This window comes from Geotrypetes seraphini, chromosome 4, assembly GCF_902459505.1.
Source record: "Geotrypetes seraphini chromosome 4, aGeoSer1.1, whole genome shotgun sequence".
Classification (NCBI taxonomy): Eukaryota; Metazoa; Chordata; class Amphibia; order Gymnophiona; family Dermophiidae; genus Geotrypetes; species Geotrypetes seraphini.
In genome coordinates this window covers 322,759,477-322,786,588 of record NC_047087.1, presented here as the reverse complement: position 1 = coordinate 322,786,588, position 27,112 = coordinate 322,759,477, and the positions used below count along the sequence as shown (strand labels likewise).

Genomic DNA, 27,112 nt, shown 5'->3' with positions numbered 1-27,112 from the left:
TCCAGTGTTGCATTGCATTCAGACTCCTAGGAGTTCTTCTAGTTACATTACATTGATGTCTTCTATCCCGTCAATACCTTTCAATTCTAGGCGGTTTACAACAAGAAATTAGACTGGGCATTCCCAGGGAGATTACAAGGTTGATAGCTATTGTGGCGGGGCCGGGGGTAAGCCTAGAGCTGGCAACCCGGCTCCCGCCCCAGGCGTAAGGACGGAGCACTCCCAGGAGGACTCCCACTGGATAAGCAGTAGAATAATGCGTTCTTGGTAAAGTTCAGCTTTTATCTTTATTACCCCTAGTTCACCGCCCTAGGGTTCCAGTAGTCCCTCTGGTCTGAGGAGACTTAAAACAAATCATATATTCACAAGGTTTCTTCCTTACAATACAGTCCAGCCTGCTGCCCAGGCAGAAAAGCCAAAAAATAAACCAAAACGTTTTCTCCTTAATTTTGCTCCTTTTGTTTGGAAATACTTCAGGAAGCTCTGTGACCTAACCCACCCGAAGTCCAATGCCCCCCACTACCCTATGCTCCTGGGTAGGGCTAGGGAACTTTATATAACCCAACCTTTTATGACTGGTGTAAGTCCCCTCCCGAAAGTTCCCTGCTTCAGGGTTACGCAATGTCAGGTCTCTGAGTTCCGTTACACTTCTCGGGGAAGTTAATTAAAGGTTCTCACCTCCTTCCCTTTATCTACATGGCCTCCCTCTCAGGCTCTAAGTGATTCATTCACACATGCTCACAGTTCTGCTACGGGAGAAAGAACGCTACACAAAGATACATTCACTTTCATTCCCCTCCCCCATTCATACCTTGTTAACTGTGATTCTCGAGAAGATCCCATACTGCGAGACTGCACTCCATCTCACTGCTTTCAGATAGCTCTCCCTCTAATTCCATTAGGGAATCTCCGCTTTCTGAGGCAGGGTAAGAACTCCCTTCAGGGACAGCTAACGGCCAGCCCTGCCCTGGAAGTCTTTCTACTTCAGGGGCAATGTTAGGAAATTCTACTTTACGGAGAGGGTGGTGGATGCCTGGAATGCGCTCCCGAGAGAGGTGGTGGAGAGTAAAACTGTGACTGAGTTCAAAGAAGCGTGGGATGAACACAGAGGATTTAGAATCAGAAAATAATATTAAATATTGAACTAGGCCAGTAACTGGGCAGACTTGCACGGTCTGTGTCTGTGTATGGCCGTTTGGTGGAGGATGGGCTGGGGAGGGCTTCAATGGCTGGGAGGGTGTAGATGGGCTGGAGTGGGTCTTGACGGAGATTTTGGCAGTTGGAACTCAGGCACAGTACCGGGTAGAGCTTTGGATTCTCGCCCAGAAATAGCTAAGAAGGAAAAAAAAAAAAAAATTTAAATTGAATCAGGTTGGGCAGACTGGATGGACCATTCGGGTCTTTATCTGCCGTCATCTACTATGTTACTATGTTACTATGTTACTCCCCTGCACTTCTGCTTAGGAGTCAGAAGCCTGTTAGCTCGGGAGGGTTGCAAGACCAGCTGTACTTTAGCTAGGGTCTGGGACAGAGACCTCCTAGCAGGCTCTTTCCTGCTTAGCACGGCATGTCTCTTCCCTGCATTCCTCCCTGCAGTCTTTTCCCGAGTGTTCTCCCCTGCAGTCTTCTTCCCAATCTCCTCCCTAGTGTTTCCACCTGTGCTCATTTTATGATGTAAGCCTAATCCCACTCTCCCTCTGGGTTCGTCCTGCTTGTTAGCCACACCCCTCTCATTAACCATGCCTGTGCTGGTTTCCTTTACTAGAGGTTTTGTTGGAGATTTGCCCAAGGTATTATAAAAGGGATTATAGTGCCCTAAACCAGATGTTATGGTTTCTGCCCTTCTCTCTCTGCCTTGCCCTGCCTGTTGGCTCTTGGTGATAGGTACAGGATTATTAGGCAGCTTCCTGGGCTTAGGAATAGGAGCCAGCCTTTGCAAGGCAGGGTTTAAAGCTGGGTTTAAACTGCTGACAGGCTCTTCCCTGTCACACTATAGTATGTGTCGGGATCTGGGATTGGCCGATATAGTTTGGTTAGATCATTTGACAAATTTCTTGAATAGTATGGTTTTCAGTTCTTTCCTGAATGTTTTGTAGTTGGGCGTTGTGGTCAGCAGATTTGAGAGGTGGTGGTCTATTTTTGCTACTCTGGTGACTAGTAGACCGTCATATATTTTTTTGCTTTGCATGCCTTTGATTTGGAGGTGGGTAAAGTGTGTTTGAGTTCTCCTTGGTCTGGATGTGTTTTTCCAGATTAGGCGGTTGTTCAGATAGCTTGGTCCATTTCCATTTAGAGCTTTGAATAGGGTGCAGTAGAATTTGTGTTGTATGTGTGCTTGTACTGGGAGCCAGTGTGAGTCTTGGAAAGCTGAGGTAATGTGGTCGTATTTTTTCAGCGAGTTTATTATTCTTAGGGCTGTATTTTGGACTGTTTGTAATTGTTTTAGCATGTTGGCAGGGTAAGACAGGTAAAGTATGTTACAGTAGTCCTGGAGTCCTAGGATTAGTGCTTGTACTATGAATTTGAATTGTTCATTGTTGAAGTATTTTTGGACTTGTCTTAAATTGTGCATGGTTGCGAATGCCTTCTGAACCGTTTTGCTGATTTGGAGTTGCATGGTGCAACCTTTGTCTATCATTATTCCCAGCAGTTTTAGGTTGGGTTGTAAGGGATATGTGATGGAGTTTATTTCTAGGTTTGTTATGGTTGGGGATTTGTTTCTTTTTAGAAGTAAGAATTTGTTTTTGTCTTGGTTCAGTTTTAATTTCTGGTCTCTCATCCATTTTGACACTGTTTCTTGTGCAATGTGTAGTTTGTTCGTTGTGTTGGGGGTGGTTAGGTCGAAAGGCAGGAGGATGGTGATATCTTCTGCTTAGCCGTATGATGTTATACCTTGTTTGTCTAAGCATGTGCTCAGTGTGGCTATGTAGAGGTTGAAGAGTGTTGGTGATAGTGGGGAGCCTTGGGGGACTCCGCAAAGGTTGTTCCAGGATTCTGATTGTTCATTGTTTGCTTTTACTCTGTATCTTCTTGAGCGGAGGAATCTTTCAAACCAATTGTAGACTTTGCCTGTGATTCCTATTGCCTCCAGTGTTTGTAGTAGGAGGATGTCGTGATCTACTAGGTTGAATGCCGCTGTGAGATCGAGTTGTATGAGTTTCATTTTTTTGCCTTTGCTTAGGTGGTGTTTGGCTGTGTCTAGGAGAGAGACTAGAAGTGTTTCTGTGCTGTAGTTGTCTCAAAAGCCTGATTGTGAGGGGTGACAAATGTTGTGGGTTTCTAAGTATTCGGTGAGAAATTTTGCTACGAGACCTTCCATTAGTTTGACGTATAGCGGTATTAAGGCTATAGGTCTGTAATTGGATGGCTGATCTGTTACTCACTTTGGGTCTTTCAGAATAGTTAGTGGTTGCTCATTCTGTGTTTGAGGCTCTGTCTGTATTTTACGGGAGAGACACAAGGGAGGGATCTCTAGCAGTCTGACCTGTTCTGTTTTTCCAACAGGAGGTCTATCTGTATTTTGGGGGGCTGTTATTTGAGGCCTGGACATTCCTGCTCATTTATCATGACAGATCTATATAGGTCTGGAATGGATGTTTTGCTGAGTTTGGTTACTGGAACTTTCAGGGTTCTCTCATCCTCACCCACCAAATTTCAGTTCATTGGAGTTATGAATTTTAGCAGCTCTTTGGCGTTTAAATTTCCCCAACTATGGAATGAACTTCCCCTAATTTTGAGGTGTCCCAGTTCCTTCCAACTCTTCCGTAAACTTCTAAAAACTTTATTTGCTAAACATTTTGAAAACTAATTCTTGTATTTCTGTTTACTTTATTAATTTTTTAAAATTTATTGTTAATCGCGTCGAGCTTCCTTTGGTTGACGACCCAGTATATAAGGTTAAGTTTTAGTTTAGTTCATTGCCAAAACCAGTCCAAAACCCATATTCAGCTCATTTTGTTTTTAGCAGAAAATATCAGTGCATTTTTGGCTGAAACAGAAATTTGAGTTGCATCCTTCCTTCTCCTCCTCCCAACCCCAAAACAAGAGGAGCTTTGTGTCTCTCTGCTCCTCCCTCTAGGATAGTGTCTCTCAAACTGTGTGCCATGGCACAGTGGTGTGCCCCGAAGAGGTTCCAGGTGTGCCACAAGAAATTCCAGAATTGTACTTTATTTTTAAAAATTCCTTTCATAAGTATACAAGAGAATAATAATAATAATAATAATTTTATTTCTTATATACCGCTATACCCTAAGTTCGAAGCGGTTTACAGTGGAGTCATGTCTAGAGAGAGTACAGTGTTAACAGTAGGATACAGGGTGATACAAAGTGAGCTGGTATTGGGTGATTACAGTAAGGTACGAGATATTAACATGAAAAAACAGTTACAGTATGTTTACAATGAGGTACAGGGTACTGGGGTGTTTACAATAAGGTGCAGGATATTAACAAGAGAACAGTTACAGGATGTTTACAATAAGATACAGGAAGTACCAAGTAAGGTACGAGATATTAACACGAAAGAACAGTTACAGTATGTTTACAATGAGGTACAGGGTACTGGGGTGTTTACAATAAGGTACAGGATATTAACAAGAGAACAGTTACAGGATGTTTACAATAAGATACAGGAAGTACCAAGTGAGCGGGTACTGGGGAGATTACAGTAGGTTCAAGATAACAAGAGAATAGTTACAGGATGTTTACAATAAGATACAGGAAGTACCAAGTGAGCGGGTACTGGGGTAGATGACATGTACATTGTGTATGCAAGAATCTGTCAATATTATGAGCGTCTGTGTGCGTAAGGATACAACCACTCAGACAAGCATCATTCTTTGACGTGATTGGTCCTCAAAAACTAACGGCAAGTAATTCTATTTTTATTTTTTATGCAGTAATCCTAACTTAAGCAACAAAGCAATTAAGGCTTTGTTACTGTTTGAATCTTTTTATCTCTGACTTAGATTTTTAACTCTGACAGAAATTAAATTAAAAAAAAGAGAACGACTGCAGATGGTGGATTATGAAGTGTCACCTATCGAGCTGCATTTTTAGCTAATTTGCACTCAAAAACAAGCACATCCACCACATTGATTAGCAATTCTATTCTATCTAATTTAGTTTCACCATTGTTACAATTGCCCATAAACAACTGTAAATAAATAATTCTCAGATTTAATTTTTTGTTGGTTCTGCAATTTTATAATTTCAATTATAATGTGCCGTGAAAACCATTTCCTTCGTTTAGTGTGCCAGAGCTAAAAAAGTTTGAGAGACACTTATACCAATTTAGACCAGTAGTAGCTGGTTTAAGGTTTGGCTTTGGTTTCAGCTGTAATCAAGCTGTGAATTTTAGCCACAGATTCAGTTTGACGGAAACAAAAAATAGAAATGGTTTCAGTCTCCCTCTACACCCTGACCCCCACTACCTTGGGAGAGATTGTGTTACAAGGATCCATTTTAATTCTTCTGCCCAGGGCTCATTCAGTCATAGCTATGCCACTGAGGATTGGATTGTTGGTTTCAATGAGAAGTTTGGATGGGCTGAATAGTTTTTATCTACCATCATATTTATTCAGTTTTCTATACCGTTCTCCCAGGGGAGTTCAGAACATTTTTTCCCCTGTCTGTCCTGATGGGCACACAATCTATCGAATCTATCTATTTTTCAAGATGGCAATATAACGCAAATGTACAGACTATCCCCCCTTTTACAAAACTGTAACGTGGTTTTTAGTGCCAGCCAAGGCAGTAACAGCTCCGACACTCATAGAATTCCTATGAGCATCGGAGCTGTTGCTGCCACAAGTGGTGCTAAAAACTGTGATATGGTTTTGTAAAAGGGGGGATGGTCTGTAGAGACAGAATCCGTACTATTGTACACTCATGATGACTAACCACTTAGACTACTGCAACTCCATATTTCATAGCATTGTGAGCGGACACCAAATTTTACAGAACACAGCAGCAAGACTAGTAGTAGAGGCGGGGCTATATCCATATATGTTAAATCCATTAAGTCAGATTTCCAGGAGCATCATTGGCTCCCAATTGAGAATAGGATAAAATTCAAAACACTATGCTTTGTCTTCATAAGTTTGAACCACTGGTCTTTCCCAGTTGCTGCTCACCTATAATGTTCCTTTCCTAAAGAGCTTACAAGTGCACAGGGTTGTATGTCACCAAGTTCATAGCTATGTGCTTTGGTCACTGCACTGCACCACTGGACACTGGTATAATTCTCTATTTCATGTTCCAACAGGGAGACACTGACACCATTGTTTATTCCAACACTATCCGGGCTTATCCCTCCATCCATCCAGTCACTGACCAGAAGAAGGTTAATGTTGATATTCATTGCAAAATGATCCAAAACACGATGGTGGAAGTTGTCTACTTTGCAAATGATACTACGGAAGTTGACATGATGCAATATGGTCATTACCAAGTTAACATTTCATTCTATCGTTCATCCTCGTTCCTGGACCCTGTGACTGAGTCACCATATTATGTGAGTCTGGACCAGAAGTTGTACCTCCAGGCCACCCTCTACAGCTCGGATCAGAACCTAGTATTGTTTGTTGATACTTGTGTGGCTTCTCCCAGTCCCTCAGACTTTACAACACAATCCTATCCATTGGTGAAGAGTGGGTAAGCACATGCTGCTATAATCTTCTTTAACACAGTACCTTCCACTTTATTTCTGTAATTCATTTTCTATCCCGTTGTCCCCAAAGAGTTCAGAATGGGTTACAGGTTACCATACATAATTTTGATACAAGTTTTTATCCTAACTTGATCTATACATAACATACAGTTTACCAGTTACAATTTGCTATAGTTATTCTTATAGTGCAAGGTTTGAAGAAAATGTTCCCAAAAGCACAGATAAAATCCAACAGTCCACTAACCTTAAACTACTACAAACAATAAAACCTAGAATGCATTTTTCTTCATTAGCACAAATTAGTGATGTGTTTGAAAATTACTTTCTGGAATATGGAGATAGTTCCAAAAGTCTTCCATATTTAGAGGGTGAAGCAGAATTTTATTCCAGGCACACTTCACTTACTTAGAAATCCACTGCACAGTCCTAGATGAGCATCGATGTTCTCTCTAAGCTGTGTGGGAGTCCTCCACCTACATTCCTGCCAGCGGTGGTGCTGTTTCAATAGCACATCTTCAATAGCAAGACTCCAGAGGACCTGCCTGTCCCTACTGCCTGAAAATACAATGTTGAAGCTTCACCTCCAACTGGTAGAAATGAGGTTGGAGAAACATTGGAGAAGAGCACACAAGGAGAAAGAACTATAGCTCTCTATAACGTACTAGAGAGTATGCTGAGCTCTGAATCTTCTGCAGACATAGGAAAATAGAAACATAGAAAATGACGGCAGAAAAGGGCCATAGCCATCAAGTCTGCCCACTCTAATGACCACTCTAATGACAACGTGGCTGGCTCAGTGACAGTGAGATTTTCCTGTTCCCTGCCTGAGATCTGCTGCTCCACTGACTAGCTATGCAAACCAGCCACATCAAAGAAGTTTGTGAGGAATTTTCACTTATGTTTTTCTGTTTTACTTAGGTCCCAAATCTTTTTCTTGCATTTTATCATGCTTCTTCCACGAGCCTTGGAGGTTAAGTGGAAGCCTCCTTAGCCTTGGTGAGCTCATGAGACTCATTCTTATGTTTCATTGTCTAGTACTAATACTCTCACTCTTTCCTTTTTTGCTATTGTCTCTCTTTGGTTCTTTAGGTGTGCTGTAGACTCTACTTTCAAGCTTCATAATCCCCCCTCCAGTAACATGGTTCAGTTTGAATTTGGTGCTTTTCAGCTGCTCAGCACATATTCCATGTTATACGTACAGTGCCAACTGGTGATATGCCAGGCTCAAGACCTGACCTCCCGCTGTTACCAGGGCTGTGTCAGCAGACAGAAGAGGAGCCCAGATACTTACCTGGAGGTGGTAAAAGTAATTGCGGGCCCAGTTAAGCTGCAGAGAAAACACAACCAGAAGAGAGAAATCGGTTACACAGGTAATGTTATGTCAGTTTGGTGCTCAAATGCTCCACTAGCGACCTACCTATGATATGGCTCTGTAAAAATCAGCTGTGACAGTTTATTGCTTCAGCTTCTTCCGTGCTTATTTCCTTGAAGACTTTTCTCTTAGCAGCTTCTCAAAGTATTGTCTCCACCATGTTCATTTTGCATCTTGGATTACTTATTGACTTTATTGTGTTTGATAAGTTTCATCTTGTCAAAATCTTTCTTCTTCATCATTGTCCCTCCTTCCCTGCCTTCATCTTGGCTTTGACATGTCTCTTTGCTGTTACATGTTCCTTCAGATGCTTCCTTGGTCTTGTCTATCACTTGATTTTCTTGTCTTCTGTACATCCTTCTTTTTCTCCTTTTCTTGGCTTCCTTCTTTGCAGATTCTCTGGGTACCTCCAGTCACCTCATTGGTGATGCTGTGCCAATTTTACTCTTTCCAAGTTTTCTGCTATACCATCTGTTGTTAGTTGTCTGAAATTAAAATAAGTCTCTACCTCTTGACTCTCCCCTATTTTTAAATTTTGTTTTCTTTTAAAGGTCAGGCCCCATAAAATTCTGTGTCTCTGTTTAAACAAGAAACAGACAAAATCTAAGCCTGGTGAGATTGTCTGTCAAGAATCAGAGAATTATAAAGTGCAGTCATAGTAATGCCATGGAGATCGCTGATGATCACAGCGGTACATAGCACACCTGCTACCAGATCTGGCCTACCTTGGAAGTACACACCCCTGATTTCATTACATTTCATTCCACAGCCCTGACTCAGGATTTAAGTGACACAGAGCATGAGAGCCAATCCCTGCTGCTGCCCTACTGTCTCACCACACTGGCTTTGGTGCTGGTGATTCTGGCACTCGCTGGGTTTCTTTGGAGAGAAAAGCTGAGAAGCGGAGCATCCTTCCAGAAAGTGGAAGCAAAGGAAGAACTTTCAAGATGCAACATTCATATCACAAACAACCAAAGTAGGGAGAAGATAGCAGAAGACAACTTGGAATCTGAAGCCTCCTGGTAAAAGCAGGAGAGGTTTCTGAGTGTCTGGTACAATGAAGGAGGCCTCCTCCATTCTTAATTAGGAAAGTTCATGGACATACAATGCAAATTTTGAGAAAATTGTTATGAAGCAAAGATCTTTGTTCGGTGCCAAAGCCGAGCCGTTCCTTTGGGAATTACTGCTTAATTTTGTGACTCAAAAAAATCAAATCAAATGTGGTGATTAGATGTCATTTATAGTGATGTGCTTTCATTTCAAAATAAAGAAAATTCACTGAAATTTCTTGGGGGTTTTTGTGTAAGAACTACAAGTCTAGAGAACGAGGAATATGAACATTCACAAAATAACACTGTCCTCCACTAGAGATTTTGATGAAGTCTTGTAAAAGAAATTTTACAAACTTACCCCCCACACCCTTTTATTAAACTGCATTAGATGCTCATAGGAATTCATTGAGCATTTACTGCGCTAAAAACCTCTAGCTTGATAAAAGAGACCCTTAACTACTTTCCCCACAAAGTGCTTTTAAAAATGAACATATAAAGAGACATTAATAAGACACAAACCCCAATAAAATTACCCACCATAAAAAGTTTGTTCAATTAGCTTTTACCAAACTTGTAGAATGGGAGACAATTTCACGTCAGGTGGGAGCTGGACTGGACTGTGAGATGGAACAAAATTGTGAAGGCTGACATGGTCATAGTTGAAGAGGTTTTTAAGGGTCCCTTTCATCAAACCACAGGAGAGCTCCAATTTTCATTCAGTTCCTATGAGCGTCGGAGCATTTACCTCACCAGCCCGTGGTAAAATGCTCTAATGTGGTTTGATAAAAGGAGCCCTTAAATATCTATTAAAGTAGGTTAAAAATCCTGTAATGCCTTATCATGATTTTCACCGACATCACAAGGTAAAAGTTAAGCCCCTGAAGCAGCCCATGCAGGCTGAAACACGGCTGTGTCGGGCAGGATTTTAACCTACTCTAATGAAGATGTTTAAACACCTCCACAGTTTCCTTCCTTTGGGACTTGGTAGACTCTTTGTTTCGTGGGTCCTTCTTTGTACTTTGAGATACCAGCTTGTACATAAGAAGATGCCATGGTATAAGAGGCAGATAAGCCAGGCACAAGGTCTTAATCTCTTTACATTGAGGATCTGTTCATTATTACATTGATTGGTTTGAAAAAAAAAACAACCCTCTGTCAATGAATTCTGAATTCAGATAAATGTTTTACTTTTTTTTTTAAATTTAATAAATGTTAAGAGGAGTGGCCTAGAGGTTCGAGCACCCTGAGGCTGTGAGTTCAATTCCTAGTGCAGCCACTTAACCCTTCATTACCTCATGTAAACCACAGAGAAAAAGTCCCATTCGCTGTAATAGTAAAGCAAGTAGATTCTTTTTAAGCTAACACCTTCACTATCAAGCACATGGCGTGACAAGAATATGTCGCTCTGAAGAAAACATTTAAAAGTTTCTAAATGTACAGCTCAACCAAACTTCTCTGAATTCTTGATGCTCCAGTAGAATGAGATAGCTGATGTCGCCCAGCCTTTCGCTAGGCCGCATTGGAAATAATTCACACCAGTGTCTTTGTTTTATAGATGCCGACATTCAAAGACATATATTTTATTTATTTATGTAATTATTTTGTTTTCCCCAAAGAGCTCAGAACAGTTTAGAGGTTAATATACATATTACAGGGGGGCTTTTTCTAAGGCGCTCTGGCGGATTTAGCGCACGCAAAATATTAGTGTGCACTAAATGCTAACGCATCCATAGAATATAATGGGCGCGTTAGCGTTTAGCGCGTCTTAGTAAAAGACACCCCCCCCCCTCAATGTAGGGAGAGTAGTATTGTACTGACAGGACATGAGGACAAGGACAAGAGGGAGTGAAAAATACAGGGAGGCTTTTACTAGCCAATTTAGCACGCCCTAAATGCCAAGGCGCCCATTATATTCTATGGATGCATTAGCATTTAGTGCGCACTTAATATTTAGCGTGCGCTAAATCCGCCAGAGCACCTCAGTAATATGACCCCTTAATCTCCCAAATTCTGTTGTCAAACATGCTATTTATCCATAGAGATAGGAAATCAATCTCTTGTGTAATGATGCCATTATCGCAGATCTGGCCCAGAGAAAGGTAGGGGAGGGTTATTGGGGTGGGCAGACTTGGTGGGCCGTGGCCCTTATCTGCCGTCTATTTTTATGTTTCTATGTTTAAGAGTCAAGGGTGACACACTCCACACGATCCAAACACTTGGGTTCGACAGAGCCCCGTTTCGAAAGTTCTCTTTCTTCCTCAGGAACCCGTTGCTGCGGACAAGAGTTTGACGTGGGTGAAAATGGCAGCTTCAATGAAGCCAACGTAACCCCAGCTTCCTGCAGAGAAGTGTAGAATGCGTGATGATGTCTGTTGTGCGTCATAAGAAAATAACTTTATTGACTACAACAAGCAAAAAAATCCTGACATTTAAAGTTCGTTCACCTTTAAGTAGATGTAACCTTTTATATACATAAGAAATGAAAAAAGTATCATAAATATAATAATAATAATAATCATTTATTCTTATATACCGCCAAACCAAAAATGATCTAGGCGGTTCACAACAAATAAATGTTTTGCAATGTTAAATAACAGTTTTCCTTTCAATAAAATCATTTACGGTAAATCCTATGAATTATTTCTATAGCGCTATGCAGCACTGTAGAGTCACAAAGAAGACAGTCCCTACTCCAAAGAGCTTACAATTTAAACAGACAAGACAGACAAACAGGATGTCATGGATACAGTTAAGGGGAATGGTTAATCTGCTGGCTGGATCGAAGGGTAGAGGGGAGTAAAGTTATGGATTGAAGGCTAAATCAAAAAGGTGGGTTTTCAGTCTGCTTTTAAAAAAGGAAGGGAAGGGGCTTGGCAGACAAACTCAGGTAGTTTATTCCAGGCATAGGGGGCAGCTAGATGAAAGGAACAAAGTCTGTTCCCCCAACTCCAGATAAAGGAAGTGAAAAAAGTCTCGGGCTAAGGCAGTCCGGTATCTTAGTCCAGTGATTCCCAACCCTGTCCTGGAGGAACACCAGGCCAATCGGGTTTTCAGGCTAGCCCTAATGAATATGCATGAGAGAGATTTGCATAGGATGGAAGTGATAGGCATGCAAATTTGCTTCATGCATATTCATTAGGGCTAGCCTGAAAACCCGATTGGCCTGGTGTTCCTCCAGGACAGGGTTGGGAACCACTGTCTTAGTCCTTAGGTACAAAGAGCTGAATTCTTCAAAACATTTTACTCACAGTTTTTGCACAAGCTTGGACACAGGCTGGGACCAGATAAATCTGTAGAATAGGCCATTTTGGGTTTCACTTACCCCACTCGGACTTCTTACTCTCCCTTCTGATGAAATGACAGCTCAGTCCAAGGGTTAAGTGAACTGGAACTTTATTGTATTTCATTGTCTTTAACTATTTACAAGGAATTCAGCATGAAGATGTTTGGTCGAAATAACTATCTGGACAGGCTACATACATGCCCCTTAGTTCTTAAATATATCCCTCAGTTCTTAATTCTATCTCACAAGAGGTCAAGAAAGAAATCTAACACAAAAGTGTGGTTAATAGTCAAGGCCTTGAGGAGCATTTTGGCCGCTTACTGAAATTGGTAAGCTGACAGCCAAAAGTCTTCGCAAAATGCCGAGGTACAACTATACGATGGGAGGGATGTTAGTGAAAGAGAGTACCCAAGAAAGGGACTTGGGGGTAATGGTGGACATGACAATGAAGCCGACGGCACAGTGCGCAGCGGCCGCTAAGAGAGCGAATAGAATGCTAGGTATAATCAAGAAGGGTATTAATACCAGAACGAAAGAAGTTATCCTGCCGTTGTATCGGGCGATGGTGCGCCCACATCTGGAGTACTGCGTCCAATATTGGTTGCCGTACCTTAAGAAAGACATGGCGTTACTAGAGAGGGTTCAGAGGAGAGCGACACGTCTGATAAAAGGGATGGAAAATCTTTCATACGCTGAGAGATTGGAGAAACTGGGACTCTTTTCCCTGGAGAAGAGGAGACTTAGAGGGGATATGATAGAGACTTACAAGATCTTGAAGGGCATAGAGAGAGTAGAGAAGGACAGATTCTTCAAACTTTCGAAAAATAAAAGAACAAGAGGACACTTGGAAAAGTTGAAAGGGGACAGATTCAAAACAAATGCTAGGAAGTTCTTCTTTACCCAACGTGTGGTAGACACCTGGAATGCGCTTCCAGAGGACGTAATATGGCAGAGTACGACACTGGGGTTCAAGAAAGGATTGGACATTTTCCTACTGGAAAAGGGGATAGAAGGGTTTAGATAGAAGAGTACTATGCAGGTCCTGGACCTGTTGGGCCACCACGTGAGCGGACTGCTGGGCGCGATGGACCTCAGGTCTGACCCAGCGGAGGCAATGCTTATGTTCTTATGTTATGTTCTTATGCCAGTGACTGCCATTTTTTGGGGATAATGACATCATCAATTAATTCATTATTAAACATATGTAGTTGGAACATCTTCCAATTACAATCCATTTACAAATTGCATACTTCAACAATATTCTATTGGTTCTATTCAAATCACATGGTTTCCTGTTAATTATACTTCATTAGTACTTTTCCTTAGCAATGACTTAACTCATCACATGCTATTGGTTTCACCTCTGTGAGCAATAGAAGGAAGTGGACAACATGCTCACCGAGGACATGCTGACATTGCAAACATGTTCTATTCTATTGCAAATATCTAGTTTACAGAAACTTTCTCATTTGCTAGACAATACACTTCTGTAGGCTACAATCACATGGTTATAGTCACATGATTTCCCATAACTCCTCAAGCGATAAATATATTAGTGTGACTTTTGATTTATTTTCAGGTAACAGTTATATTATGACTTCAGCATCTTGTTCCTGACATTAAACCAAAATATTGTTCTATTAAGAAAAAATATGTAATCTGCATGCTGTGCTGTCTATACTATGCTGTGTCACAAGTTTCTGAAGCATTTCTATTATTCAGCTACATCTTTTTATATAATATTAGTGTGGTCTTAACTAAAATTGTTTTAATACATATTGGCTATGAGGCCCCCCCCCCTTATATTCTGCCTAATACAATTATCACCATCAGTTCCCCCCTTTAATTCAGGGTTGAATTACACTAGTGCCCCTATGTGTGTCAATCCTATTAAAGCGGGGTACAGTACTCTATATTATCAACCCTATCTAACTAAAATTATATGGGTAAAGTAATTCCATAGTCAAACATCCTATCCACATGAACATTGTTGTTATACTATCATACATTGAAATATGCTTTATGATTTCATCCTGTCATGAACTTACCACACCTAAAGAAATAGGTTAACAAAACTCTTCACTTCAAGCTTGACTGTTTTCATGCCCTCCTAAGAAAAGCTGTGACCAGTGCAAATTTGGTTACTCCAGATCATGCTCACAGGTCAAGGTGTTGAAGTCTGGGTGACCACATTAGAATCTCCTTTGGTTCTATCAACAGACTTCCCTCTGCCACTTCCAGTTCATTCTGGGCTCATCTATTTATGGTGGTTTGCCAGTTCCCTCCCAAATCCTTTCAGGAGTCCCCCTCTGTCTCGTGCTTTGGCAGGGGGGGGGACAGGAACAACCAAAAGCCTTGAATTTCCTCTCACCCTGTCTTATATAATCTCCCCCCCTCCTCTCAGGAAAAAGAGAGTTCCTAGTCCTCTCCTTCAATCTGTGTAGGTTACAAACTGCAAACTCAGTGATACCCTGAAAAAATGCACAGCCCTTTCTTCTTACTGCAAAGGCATTTTCCAGGGGGGTCACACACATGTGACATCATCACGTCAACATCTGCACATGCACGAAGGCCCTCGAGATGGGCCCTGAGCTGTCAGTAGGGGAAAATGCATGGAGAGAAGGAGAGGCGCTGGCATCCTGTAGAGAGTCAGCCAGTGCTGGCACCTCACCTCCTCCCCAGTGTCTCATAGAACACCTTAAATTTCAGGAGGTACACCAGTGTGCCAAGTTACACAGTTTGTGATGGCCATACCTACCCCAAAGAACACCTTTCCCGTTTGCTTATCCAAATGCTGCCCTTTACCTCGAAGTAACAGTCCAAACCTCCTTCCCCATGAAATACCCTTTACTTCCTTGGAATAACAGGTCACACCTCCCTTTCGTGAGTGATAACTTCCATTCCCTTATTGGTGAACTTCACTATTCTGCTGTACATCTTTCACCCTTCAGTAACATATTTCATTCCCATTCTTAGTTAGGCTTGAACCCCCTCTGAACAACACTCCAAACCTCTCTCTTCTGAGTAACAAATTCCAGTGCTCTCCACTTAACACTCTCCAAACCTTTACTCAAGAGTAACACTCCAAACGCCCCATTCATAACATAACATCATTCTTTATACCTTTCGGTTCATGGCAGTGTACAAAAGAATACAGCACGGAGAAATTAATACCATGAAAATTCCTACCATCCTTCACTCCCATGCTTAAATGATAGCTTGTACTCCCTAGGGGTGTCTCCCCTATTTGTGATCCAGAAAGCACCCCTCACTGCTCAAATCAACTAATACCTGAACCCTTCGGGTACCAACCCATAATTTCCTCCTTTGCTCTCTTACTCATATGATGCTCTGTTGTTACTTGAATGACACGATTCTGAATTTCAAAAAACCCTGCCCCAAGTATCATCGTCAAGTAAATCTTTGTGTATTATCAGAGGAATCCAGTAGGAGTATGCAAATAGCAAACATTGTCAGCTTCTTTTTGGCTTGTTTGGGCTCCCACCCCAAATGGTCAGACTTTTTTTTTTTGTTGGTTTCATACATTTAATTTAACGGTTTTTTGTGCATGCTGATCATTGTAATGAATGTGAATTTGTAGGTTAATATAGTTTAACTTAATTTAGCCTGCACTAATGTTATTGAGACATACTAATGAACCAAATATCCAAGATGGATTCCAGAAATGTGAAGAAGTACGTTCAGATCAAAGTGTGCAACTGGCCAGGACATCAGGATTTATTTTTACAAATACTTCTGTTCTTGAAATTAATTGCAAAGTGGTACAAAGAGGAGCAACAATTTAATGAATAAAGAAGAATTTATTGAATTTAATTCAGACAACACTAAGATATAATTGCAGATATGCATGCAGGTAATCAGGAAAGCAGAAGTGATTCCGTATGAGGCACTGTTGGTTTTGAAAGTATCCCATTGCTTCTTCATCAAGATGTGACTTTGATGAAACATGAAATTATGCAGGACTTTTAAAATATGTTCTAGAAATGTTGGGGAAAACGATCAACCCTAAATTCTTTATTAGAGTTTGCAGTAATCTTTATCCTTGATTGAAGTCAATACAGAGAAAGGAAGGAGGCTTGGTTATGGGTTCATTCATAGACGACCTGGAAAAAAAGGGAAATAAATTCTGACATTTATTTATTTATTTTTAAAATTTCTATACCGTTTTTATCCAAAACGGTTTTACAAGGAGTTACACACATCCAAAGTTAAGAATCCATACAAAAATAAGAAGATAAAACAGACATATTCAGTCTGACATAAAGTCATTTGATCAGAAAAATGCTTCAATGGATAGTTGGGTCTTCAACATTTTCCTAACTGAATTCCTCTCTCCACATTGTCTAATCTGGCCAACAAGGCCATTCCATTACTTGATTCCTGCACACGTAAAAGTCATGACATTCATATCTACATGTTTAGGGTTGGCCTTTGTTTTCAACAATGTCGCACCTAGAGAATGTTAGGACCTTTGTGGTTGGTAACGAGACATCATGTTCTTTAAAATTTCAGGCATTGTACCATATACTGAATTCAAAACGCAGTTGTCGAAGATATGGAGTAACATGCCAAGCCCTTTATCAACGTCTTTAGTGGATTCAGCAGTTTCATATGAGCCTTTGCAAGTGCTACTGAAAGTTTTAATCAACATCTGTATTTCTTACATTGAAATTTGGAGGGGTTTACGGGTTAGGAAGCAAGCAATGGGAACGACTGGTATATTGAAGAGTGATGTAGGGGTGGGGCCCAAGGTGCTATATTTATACAGTATATTATGCATTCTAAGAGTGACCCCCCCCAGCCCCCCCTGCCGGGTAATGCCTCTGTATCACTCAATGGTGCGACCTCACTTGGAGTATTTTTTAAAAAAAATTTTAAAATTTTAAAATTTTCAATCATTACATTACAAACATAATAAATAAAGAAAAAAAAGGAAATTATAACAATACATAAAGGAAAACACATCATTTCAATATTACCTTTCAAGCCCACAACACTGAGGTGCCACATTGAATATTCAGAAAAAATAAAGGTAAACAGAAAACTGAAATATAAGTCTAAAAAACCTTCAGTGGTACAAACCCAGAGACCAGTAAAGAGCTGCTGAATGCCAGCTTGGGAGCAGACCATTGGCATTTCATAGAAAGAAACTCTCCAACCCACTTTAACCTCCTTTCAATACTAATCCCAATAATTTTACAGTTTTAAACTCTGGTATAAAGCGTACTTATGAATGTAGGATCTCTGTATCTCAACCTGATTTATAGCTGGAGACTGAATAATCGTATATACAGCCAGTTTTGGCTTCCTGCTAATGATTTGTTTGTAGGATGGCTGTAAAAGGGACAAAGACAGAGCAGTAGGACTGCTACCCCAAGGGAACCGTGGGAGAGGAGGAGAAGTCACTTACCATCTGCAGAACTTAGTGCTAGGGAAGGTCTTGAAATAAACTAAACTAAACTAAACCTTGGGTTTGTATACCGCATCATCTCTACATTCGCAAAGCTCGAAACGGTTAACAAGGGTTAGGGTAGAAAGGAACTCCAGTGATGGGAAAAGACAAAATGAAGAGAAAATTTAGGACAGAGTAACCAGAGAGAGGAAGAGTTACATTTTTGAAAATAACCAGGTTTTCAGATGTTTACGGAAGAGTTGGAGGGAGCTCAGATTCCTAAGAGGGGAGGTAAGATTGTTCCAGATCTCAGTGATTCTGAAAGGGAGGGAGGAACCTAGTTTTCCTACAGGGGAAACGCCTTTTCGAGAGGGAAATGAAAGTTTAAATTTTTGGGTAGATCTGGTGGAATTGGGGTTAGAGGAATTCCAAGAAAGAGGAATAAAAGTTTCAAGTTTATTCAATTATTTGATTAAACGCTTATCTTAAGATACTAAGTGTTGTACAATAATAATTAAAAAATTAACAGGAGTATGGAAAGACAAACAATTTTAACATACTTGACTTTTTTTTTTCATCATCTATACAGACACAATAGGAAAAGAGGGGAGAACTACAATATTATAAAGGGGGGAGAATGCCGTGTAGGATATTGAAAGTAAGGCAGGCACATTTGAAGTGGACTCTGGAGATTATCAGGAGCCAGTGGGGCTTGGACAAAAGTGGTGAGACGTGGTCGAATTTGCTTTTTGCGAAGATAAGCTTAACAGCGGCATTTTGAATCTGCTGCAGTCTTTGAAGGTTTTTCTATGTTAGGCTTAGGTAGATAAAGTTGCAATAGTCCAGTCTGGAAAGGATGGTGGATTGGACTAGGACGGCAAAGTGTTTTTGATGGAAACAGGTTCTCACTTTCCTTAGCATGTGAAGGCTGAAGAAACATTTTTTTATTATGGAATTGAGGTGGTCGTTGAAGGAAAGTGTAGAGTCAATGATGACTCCCAGAATTTTACTTAAGTATTCAAGATGCAGGGTGGGGCCAGAGGACAGTGGGATGGAGGTGCAGTTGGTCCAGTTTTGGGCCGAGCCAGAGAAGTTTTGTTTTGGATTCATTCAGTTTCATCTGCACAGTGTGGGCCCAGGATTGAAGGTTCGATATACATGAGGATATGTTCGCAGAGAGGTTGGTGAGGTTCCAGTTGGTCTCGAGGAAAACAAAGATGTCATCTGCGTAAGTGTAAAGTGTTTCAAGTGGGGAGAGATGGAGGAGTTTAAAGGTGGACATGTAAATGTTGAAGAGGATAGGAGAGAGAGGTGAGCCTTGTGGGACTCCACATATTGGGTTCCAGGGGGAGGAAGAAGTGCCCTTCATGTTGACTGTGTAGGAGCGGGAGCGTAAGAACTTCAAGAACCACTCAAGGACTGTGGAGTTAATGCCTATCTCGGTGAGTTGGTAAATTAGGATATCATGATGGACGACATCAAAAGCTGCAGAGAGGTCGAATTGTAGAAGGACGGCGAACTTGTTGCGAGAATGGAGATGTTGAACTTTTGAGATTAAGGAGGTCAGAAGGGATTGGGTGCTGAAGTTGGGACGGAAGCCGTATTGGTAGGATAGAAGAATGGAGAATTTTTCAAGGTAGGAAGATAGTTGAGTGAATATGATGGATTTAAGCATCTTGGTAAGGAGAGGAATGTTTGCTATTGGACAGTAGCTGGATGGTGTGGAAGGGTCTAGATCAGGTTTTTTCAGTAGTGGGGTTAAGGAGATATGGCCCATTTATGGGGAGAATAGACCCAAATGGAGGGCAGAATTTTTGAGAATGGTAAGAGATGAGATGGCCTGAGGGAGAGTGTTCTAGTAAAGGTAGGTGGGGAATGGATCCAAGGTACAGTTGCATGATTTCAGTTTGAGGCAGAGATTATGGACCAGGGATTCAGAAACTAGTTCGAAGGAAGACCAGGATCTATAGGCTGGGATGGGGTAGGAAACTATTGGGATAGGGTTGGGGACGATTGGAATCAGAGATTTGTAGGAGATTGCAGGTGGGAAGGAGCATCTCAAAGTGGAGACCTTATCGCTGAAGAACTTTGCTAGAGAATCGGCTAAGGGGGAAGAGGGGAGGATGGAGTCATTTTTGGAGGTTAAAGAACGCCAGATGTTAAATAATGTGCTACTCTGGTTGTTGGATTTGGAGATTTTGTCACTGTAGAAGTTTTTCCTTGCTTTTTTTAGAATAGTATTGTAGAATTTAATAATGACCCTCCAGGAGTGTCTGTCTGTAGGGGATTTAGATTTTTTCCATTTTCGTTCTACAGCTTGCCATTTCTGTTTCAGTTCTCTGTGGTATGGGAGGTACAAAGGGGCCTTACGGGAATAGGATATGGTTTTAGTGGAGAGAGGGGCGAGGGAATGGAAGAGGGAATGAAAAGAAAAAGAACAGAGCAGTATAAGGAGGAACCTTCTTATCAACACTAGACATCATGTGTTTTATACTTTTATACAGCTACTAGTGGAAGGGCTGATCGTACTGGAGCCTCCCTAGCAGTAAGGACCCTCGGAAGTCTTCTGACCTGGGAAGGAAAGAGAAGAAGGGACTCCAGGAAAACCATTGAGTGGGTCAATAACCCTAAAAAGGCAGATTGTTCCTAAATTAAATCAATCTCAAATCCTTCACTTACCCGAGAGTTGAGAAGCTGTTAGGAGAAAAAGAAAACCAAGCGTTAGCTCTGAGTGATACAACCCAAGAAAGGAACAGACTCCAGACATCTCACCACACACATTTTCCTTGTCAAATGGAAATTAGAACTTTGTAATCAATTTAATCTAATTGATAATGTCATAACTGATCTCAATCCAGTTTGTTTTAAAATCTACTACTTAGTAACTTCAACGCATGTTCATTAGACCTAGAATTGTTGAAAAGAGGTTTCAAGTGGTTCACATCATCTCTTTCCACTCAGTATTTTAGAGGCTTCCATCATATCTTTCTTGAACCGTCTCTTCTCTATCCAATTTTCTATACTCTTCTCCCAGGGGAGCTCAGAAGGGTTTACATTAATTTATTCAGGTACTCAAGCATTTTCCCTGTTTGTCCTGGTGGGCTCATAATCTATCGAATGTACCTGGGGTAATAGTGGGAATAAGTGACTTAACCAGGGTCACAAGGAGCAGCGTGGGTTTGAACCCACAACCTCAGGGGGCTGATACGCCACACTCTCCTCCTCATAGGGAAGTCGTCCCATCCCTTATTTCATTTTTGCCGTCCTTTTCTGTAGCTTCTCTAGTATGTATGATTTCTTGGATTCACTTTGCAAAATAGTAGGTTTGCGACTACATGAATTAGATATTCTTCTGTTGGAGGATTTCTGCACTGATTTGTTAGATTATGGTATGTGCTATCAATTATATCTTACGGTTTATTCTTGTTTTATGTACTATTCGTTTGCTGATTTTAAGTGACCAGATCACACCAAGGACAGGGATTGGGAGTGGAAGAGAGCTGAGGAAGGCATGTGCCGAAATTCCTTTAATGGTAGAACTTTTATTTATATACTATAGAAATGCTACACTGACATATATTTGCATTAACTGAGCTCTACCGAAATAAGAGACAGAGAAAGGTACCTGAGCAGATGACGCCGGCATCTTCATAATGGCCACAGTTATGACGGTTCCAGCCCTGGTTGTTGCACTGTGTCAGGTAACTTTCATTTCCTGTACAACTCATTTCATCCAGAACAATATTTCCTGTGCCTTGGCCAAAACGGGCATTGCCGGGAGCAGAAGAAGCGACTCCACAGCCCAGCTGTCGGCACACCACATCGCCATCAGTCATATCCCAACTGTCATCGCAAACTGTTCCCCAGGTTCCATTGTAGTAAACTTCAACACGTCCTGAGCATCTGTCTGAGCCGTTCACCAATTGTATTGCATGCATAAATCCTGAAAGTAAAGAAGAGAACGGAGTATTTTGAGGACTGTACACACAGGGAGAAGCTGGATTAAACCCCTGAGTTGTCCCATCCTGAGAAAAGCTTTCCTTTTCCAGTCCCCTTTAAGAACAAGGCGGGGAGGGGGGCCAGAATAGGGCATGGTGTAAGATCCCCTAGTGCTAGCAGAAGCAGCCCTAGAATGTGAAGGGAAAGGGGGTTGCTAGAGAGCTGGAGGGAGAATCCTGAACCCTTGGGTGACCCTGCAATATATAATGGCCCCCTCCTCGGAAGGGGAGGAGACCTTCACCTGGTGAACCTCTAGAGACAAAGCAGGCAGACACACCAGGAAAGGAAGCAATGGATTATGGATTATGAGCAGAGATCCAGATCAGGAGTGAATGGATTGGGAAGCTGCACGCTGAAGGAACACCATTTTCTATTGATTTTTTGTTCTTTTTCTTGCAATGAACTTTAAACTACGCTGACAAGGAGCAGGAAGGCTCAGGAATGCAGCTGGCAGAGTAGGAAGGGGCAGAACCACCCTGTCGTGTGAGCTTGGAAGAGGAATCTTCTAGCTGATTTGGCAAGGATCCTGAGGGCTTAGCTGGGTTTTGCTTTGTTTATTATGGTGCTGAGCGTAGAGAGTGACACTGGAACAGGGACCCGCGATAAACTGCAGTAAATCTACAGGAATGGGGAAATTGTAGTGTGTTTACTGCAGGTAAGGGAGTAAAACCTTTCACTGCTCTTTGGGTGAACTGCGGGTCCGGTAATCACAGGGTTTTCTGTTTTTTTTCAACCATAGAGGAAGGGTTTGCTGGTGCTGCTGGAACCAGGAGAGGTTTGCTACTGTAGCTGTCATTGGACAATGGGAGTGGGGGAGTTAGTCACTGTCTCTTTATCCATGGGGGACATTTCTGGGACTACTGGACTTGCGGGGGGTGGGGGTGATTCTGCTGCTGGTGCTGCCGTTGGACTTGTTCTGGGACAGGTGTTGGCTGCTAGCTGGCTGGCTCCAGATCTGGAGATGAAGTCAAGGGAAGGGTGAGAAAGGCGCTGGAATGCAGAGGAACTGCGGCTGGAGATGGAGAGAAGAGACAATGAGGGTACTGAACCTTCAGGGGGTTGATTGGAGATGGAGGGAATGATGAGGAGTGCCGGACCCATGAAAGGGGGTGGGGGACTGGAGCCGGAGGGAAGGAGAGAGATGCTGGGCCTGCAGGGAGAGGGAGGAAGAAGGATAGAGGAAGAGAAATGCTGAACCAAGCGGATGAAAAATAAAGGAAGTGAAATGCTGAACACAACAGAGGGATAGAAAAAAGAGAGAAGAGCAGAGACACAATCGTGTAAGAGAGTAAGAAAGGGGAGAAGCTGGACATAGGGAGGTATATGAAAAGAGAGCAGATCATAGATGTTGGAAAGGGGGGTCACACGGGTGCCATGGTACTCCATAAATCTGCTTTCAGAATGCTGCCCCTGCCACTGATGAACACAGAAAACCAAAGAAATATTTATTTATTTTTAAAATTTCTATACCGTTAAGGTCCTATAGGTGGTTTACAGTATATCCACATACATAAAGCAGGCAGACCCTGGATGGAAGGGGTGGGGTGATAAAGGAGGCTGACACTGAATGGAAGGAGGGATAGAGAAGGCAGACCCTGGATGGAAGGGAGGATAAACGAGGCAGAAGCTGCATGGAAGGGGGGGGGATAAAGGAGGCAGATGCAGGGTAGATGGGAGAGAAAGAGAGGAGGGAAAATGCTGGATGGAACGGGGAGAGAGGAGAGGGTAAAGATACTGGATGGAAGGGGAAGAGATAGGAGACGCAGACGCCAGATGGCAGTGGGAGAGATAGAATCAATTAATGGATGGGGGAAGAAAGAGGACAGAGTTATTGAGAGACTAGGAAATAAGAGGTAATGAAATAGGAAAGCCATGGTGAAAGAAAGAGATGGCAAGCTGTAGGAAGACACAGTAAAAATTTAAAAAAAAAAAGGGAAATTGTAAGCTTTCATGCCAGCACGGTCTCCCAAGGTGGACTGGTTTCAGTGAAGATGGCAGACTAATGATGTACCACCCATCTGGGCAGCAGCAGATGGATACTGTTGGAGGTGGAAGATCACATTTGATGCAATCTACTTCTGTATTCTGCCAAGAAAACTTGATGATGATGATGAGATATAAAGAATCGGCATGTAGTGCTAGAAGAGGTTCCCTTGGTCAGACGTGCTTACCATGATACTAGGGAAGTATCGGGATGACACTGAAGGACCTTGTTGGACTAGCACAAAACCAACTTCTTTCTGGATCTGTAATTCATCGCTAGGACTCAAATCCAAGTCAATGGCACCTAACACAAAAACAAATAATAAGAAAGACTGCTTCTTGGGGCAACTGGTCTAGGAATCGACAAGAGGGGGAGCTCTGTTAGATTTGGACCTTAGTGACATGCAAGCCATAGTACAGGAGATAACTGTAATGGGTCCACCGGGAAACAATGATCATAACGTGATCAAATTTGAGCTGCTATCTGGAGTGACGTTGCTAAAGAAATCTACTGTAGCAGTATTTAATTTTTGAAAGGATGACTATGATAAAATGAGGAAAATAGTTAAAAAGAAGCTAAAAGGATTGGTGGCAAAGGTCAGGACTGTAAACTAGGTGTGGATGTTATTTAAAAATACCATTGTGGAAGCCTAGACCAGATATATTCCACATATTAACAAGGGTGAAAAGAAGAGAAAACAAGAGCTGGTGTGGTTAAAAGGTGAAGTGAAAGAGGCTATTAGAGCCAAAAAAAATCCTTTAAAGAATGGAAAAAGGATCCAAATGAAGAAAATAAGCACTGGCAAGTTATATGCAAAGCATTCCGAGAAACTGGAAAACCATTTAATTACTATATCTTGAATTCTGAACTTTTCCAGTCTACCCAATAATCGGTCATGGTTAACCAAGCCAAATCCAGCTGCATTATCATAGTTGGAATTTCCTTGTCCAGATTAGTTTTCAAAGAAGTGATCCATAGCAATAAAACTGTTTCTCCACTATGTTTAGATCGAAACTCAGATTGTCTGGGGGTCTAATATGCAATCTTGAAATACAGTCATAGTATGAAAACAGACAGTCAAGCACATACAATAATTTCTTCCCAGGAATATGAGGATCGACTTAAAACACTGGGATTGTTCTCCCTTGAGAAAAGGAGACTGCGTGGGGATATGATCGAGACCTTCAAAATACTGAAAGGAATTGACAAAATAGAGCAGAGAAGATTATTTACAATGTCCAATTTGACACGGACAAGAGGACATGAAATGAAGCTAAGGGGGGGCAAGTTCAGGACTAATGTCAGGAAGTTCTGCTTCACACAGAGAGTGGTTGACATCTGGAATACTCTCCCAGGGGAGATTATTGCGGAATCGACAGTCCTAGGTTTCAAAAGCAAACTAGATGCATATCTCCTTGAGATAGGCATATAAAGATATGGTTGGCTATAAAATAAGCCAGGTGAATACCTAGCAGGGCCTCCGCGTGTGCGGATCGCCGGACTTGATGGACCGAAGGTCTGATCCGGAGATGGCGCTTCTTATGTTCTTATGTTCTTATGGTCTCATTTGAACAAGCATTAAGGTCAACATCAGAGCCCTTTACAAAGAGAGTAAGAACAATCTGTCCTAAACCCACTGGCATCACTCCATCTAAGAAGGACATGGAGGAAGCCACCGCTTACCCTTGCTCGGTAGTATGGAACGCTGCTACTCTATGGGTTTTTGCTAGGTACTAGTGACCTGGATTGGCCACCGTGAAGTTACTGGGCTTGATGGACCATTGGTCTTACCCAGTAAGGCTATTCTTATGTTCTTAATTAATCAACTGAATAAGGGTGGGTAAGAATTTTGGGATCTAGTTGGCAATTCCCTTTTGCAAACTTCCTAAACAATTTACTTACTAGAGCTGTATCTACCTCTGAGAATGTGGTTCATATACTGTATGATCTACTGGTCTTCCTTAAGCTTGACCTACAACACAATCTATTACCATAGATTCCTCTTCAATTTTGGCTCACCAATTATTCTCTTTATCCAATTCGCTTGTGATGTTAGATATTTGGTGCCAGAAACAATTTGACAAAATCTGCTGAGAAATCTCTATCTTTGATGTACTAAATTCAGAGGAGCTCAAATGGATAACCATTTTAAAAACTTATTTTGTAGAATCAGACCTCTACATCAACTCAGCTCAGGTGATTACTATTCTCTAAAAACCTTCTGTGGTACAGTGACCAGTTAAGAGCTGCTGAATGCCAGCTTGGGAGCAGACCATTGGCATTTCCTAGAAAGAAACTCTCCAACCCACTTTAACCTCCTTTCAATACTAATCCCATTAATTTTACAGTTTTAAACTCTGGTATAAAGCGTACTTATGAATGTAGGATCTCTGTATCTCAACCTGATTTATAGCTGGAGACTGAATAATCGTATATACAGCCAGTTTTGGCTTCCTGCTAATGATTTGTTTGTAGGATGGCTGTAAAAGGGACAAAGACAGAGCAGTAGGACTGCTACCCCAAGGGAACCGTGGGAGAGGAGGAGAAGTCACTTACCATCTGCAGAACTTAGTGTTAGGGAAGGTCTTGAAGTAACTACAAATGAAATGAAAAAGAACAGAGCAGTATAAGGAGGAACCTTCTTATCAACACTAGACATCATGTGTTTTATACTTTTATACAGCTACTAGTGGAAGGGCTGATCGTACTGGAGCCTCCCTAGCAGTAAGGACCCTCGGAAGTCTTCTGACCTGGGAAGGAAAGAGAAGAAGGGACTCCAGGAAAACCATTGAGTGGGTCAATAACCCTAAAAAGGCAGATTGTTCCTAAATTAAATCAATCTCAAATCCTTCACTTACCCGAGAGTTGAGAAGCTGTTAGGAGAAAAAGAAAACCAAGCGTTAGCTCTGAGTGATACAACCCAAGAAAGGAACAGACTCCAGACATCTCACCACACACATTTTCCTTGTCAAATGGAAATTAGAACTTTGTAATCAATTTAATCTAATTGATAATGTCATAACTGATCTCAATCCAGTTTGTTTTAAAATCTACTACTTAGTAACTTCAACGCATGTTCATTAGACCTAGAATTGTTGAAAAGAGGTTTCAAGTGGTTCACATCATCTCTTTCCACTCAGTATTTTAGAGGCTTCCATCATATCTTTCTTGAACCGTCTCTTCTCTATCCAATTTTCTATACTCTTCTCCCAGGGGAGCTCAGAAGGGTTTACATTAATTTATTCAGGTACTCAAGCATTTTCCCTGTTTGTCCTGGTGGGCTCATAATCTATCGAATGTACCTGGGGTAATAGTGGGAATAAGTGACTTAACCAGGGTCAC

At 41.6% G+C, this 27,112-nt stretch overlaps 2 protein-coding genes across 2 annotated transcripts in view; one reads left to right on the top strand and one right to left on the bottom strand.

Moving 5' to 3' along the window:
• Positions 1 to 27,112, bottom strand: part of DMBT1 (deleted in malignant brain tumors 1) — a 572,499-nt gene that overhangs the window by 350,402 nt on the left and 194,985 nt on the right. Inside the window, exons 28-30 of the mRNA XM_033942984.1 lie at positions 26,629 to 26,643; positions 26,327 to 26,365; positions 21,413 to 21,730 (exon numbers count right to left, since the gene is read on the bottom strand). Of these exons, the coding sequence (XP_033798875.1) occupies positions 21,413 to 21,730; positions 26,327 to 26,365; positions 26,629 to 26,643 (372 nt within the window). The remainder of the gene's footprint in view (positions 1 to 21,412; positions 21,731 to 26,326; positions 26,366 to 26,628; positions 26,644 to 27,112) is intronic.
• Positions 7,289 to 9,310, top strand: CUZD1 (CUB and zona pellucida like domains 1). Its single transcript, XM_033941623.1, has 3 exons — positions 7,289 to 7,547; positions 7,757 to 8,037; positions 8,809 to 9,310. The coding sequence occupies exons 2-3, from the start codon at positions 7,806 to 7,808 to the stop codon at positions 9,063 to 9,065; spliced, it is 489 nt and encodes a 162-aa protein (XP_033797514.1). The 5' UTR covers positions 7,289 to 7,547; positions 7,757 to 7,805; the 3' UTR covers positions 9,066 to 9,310.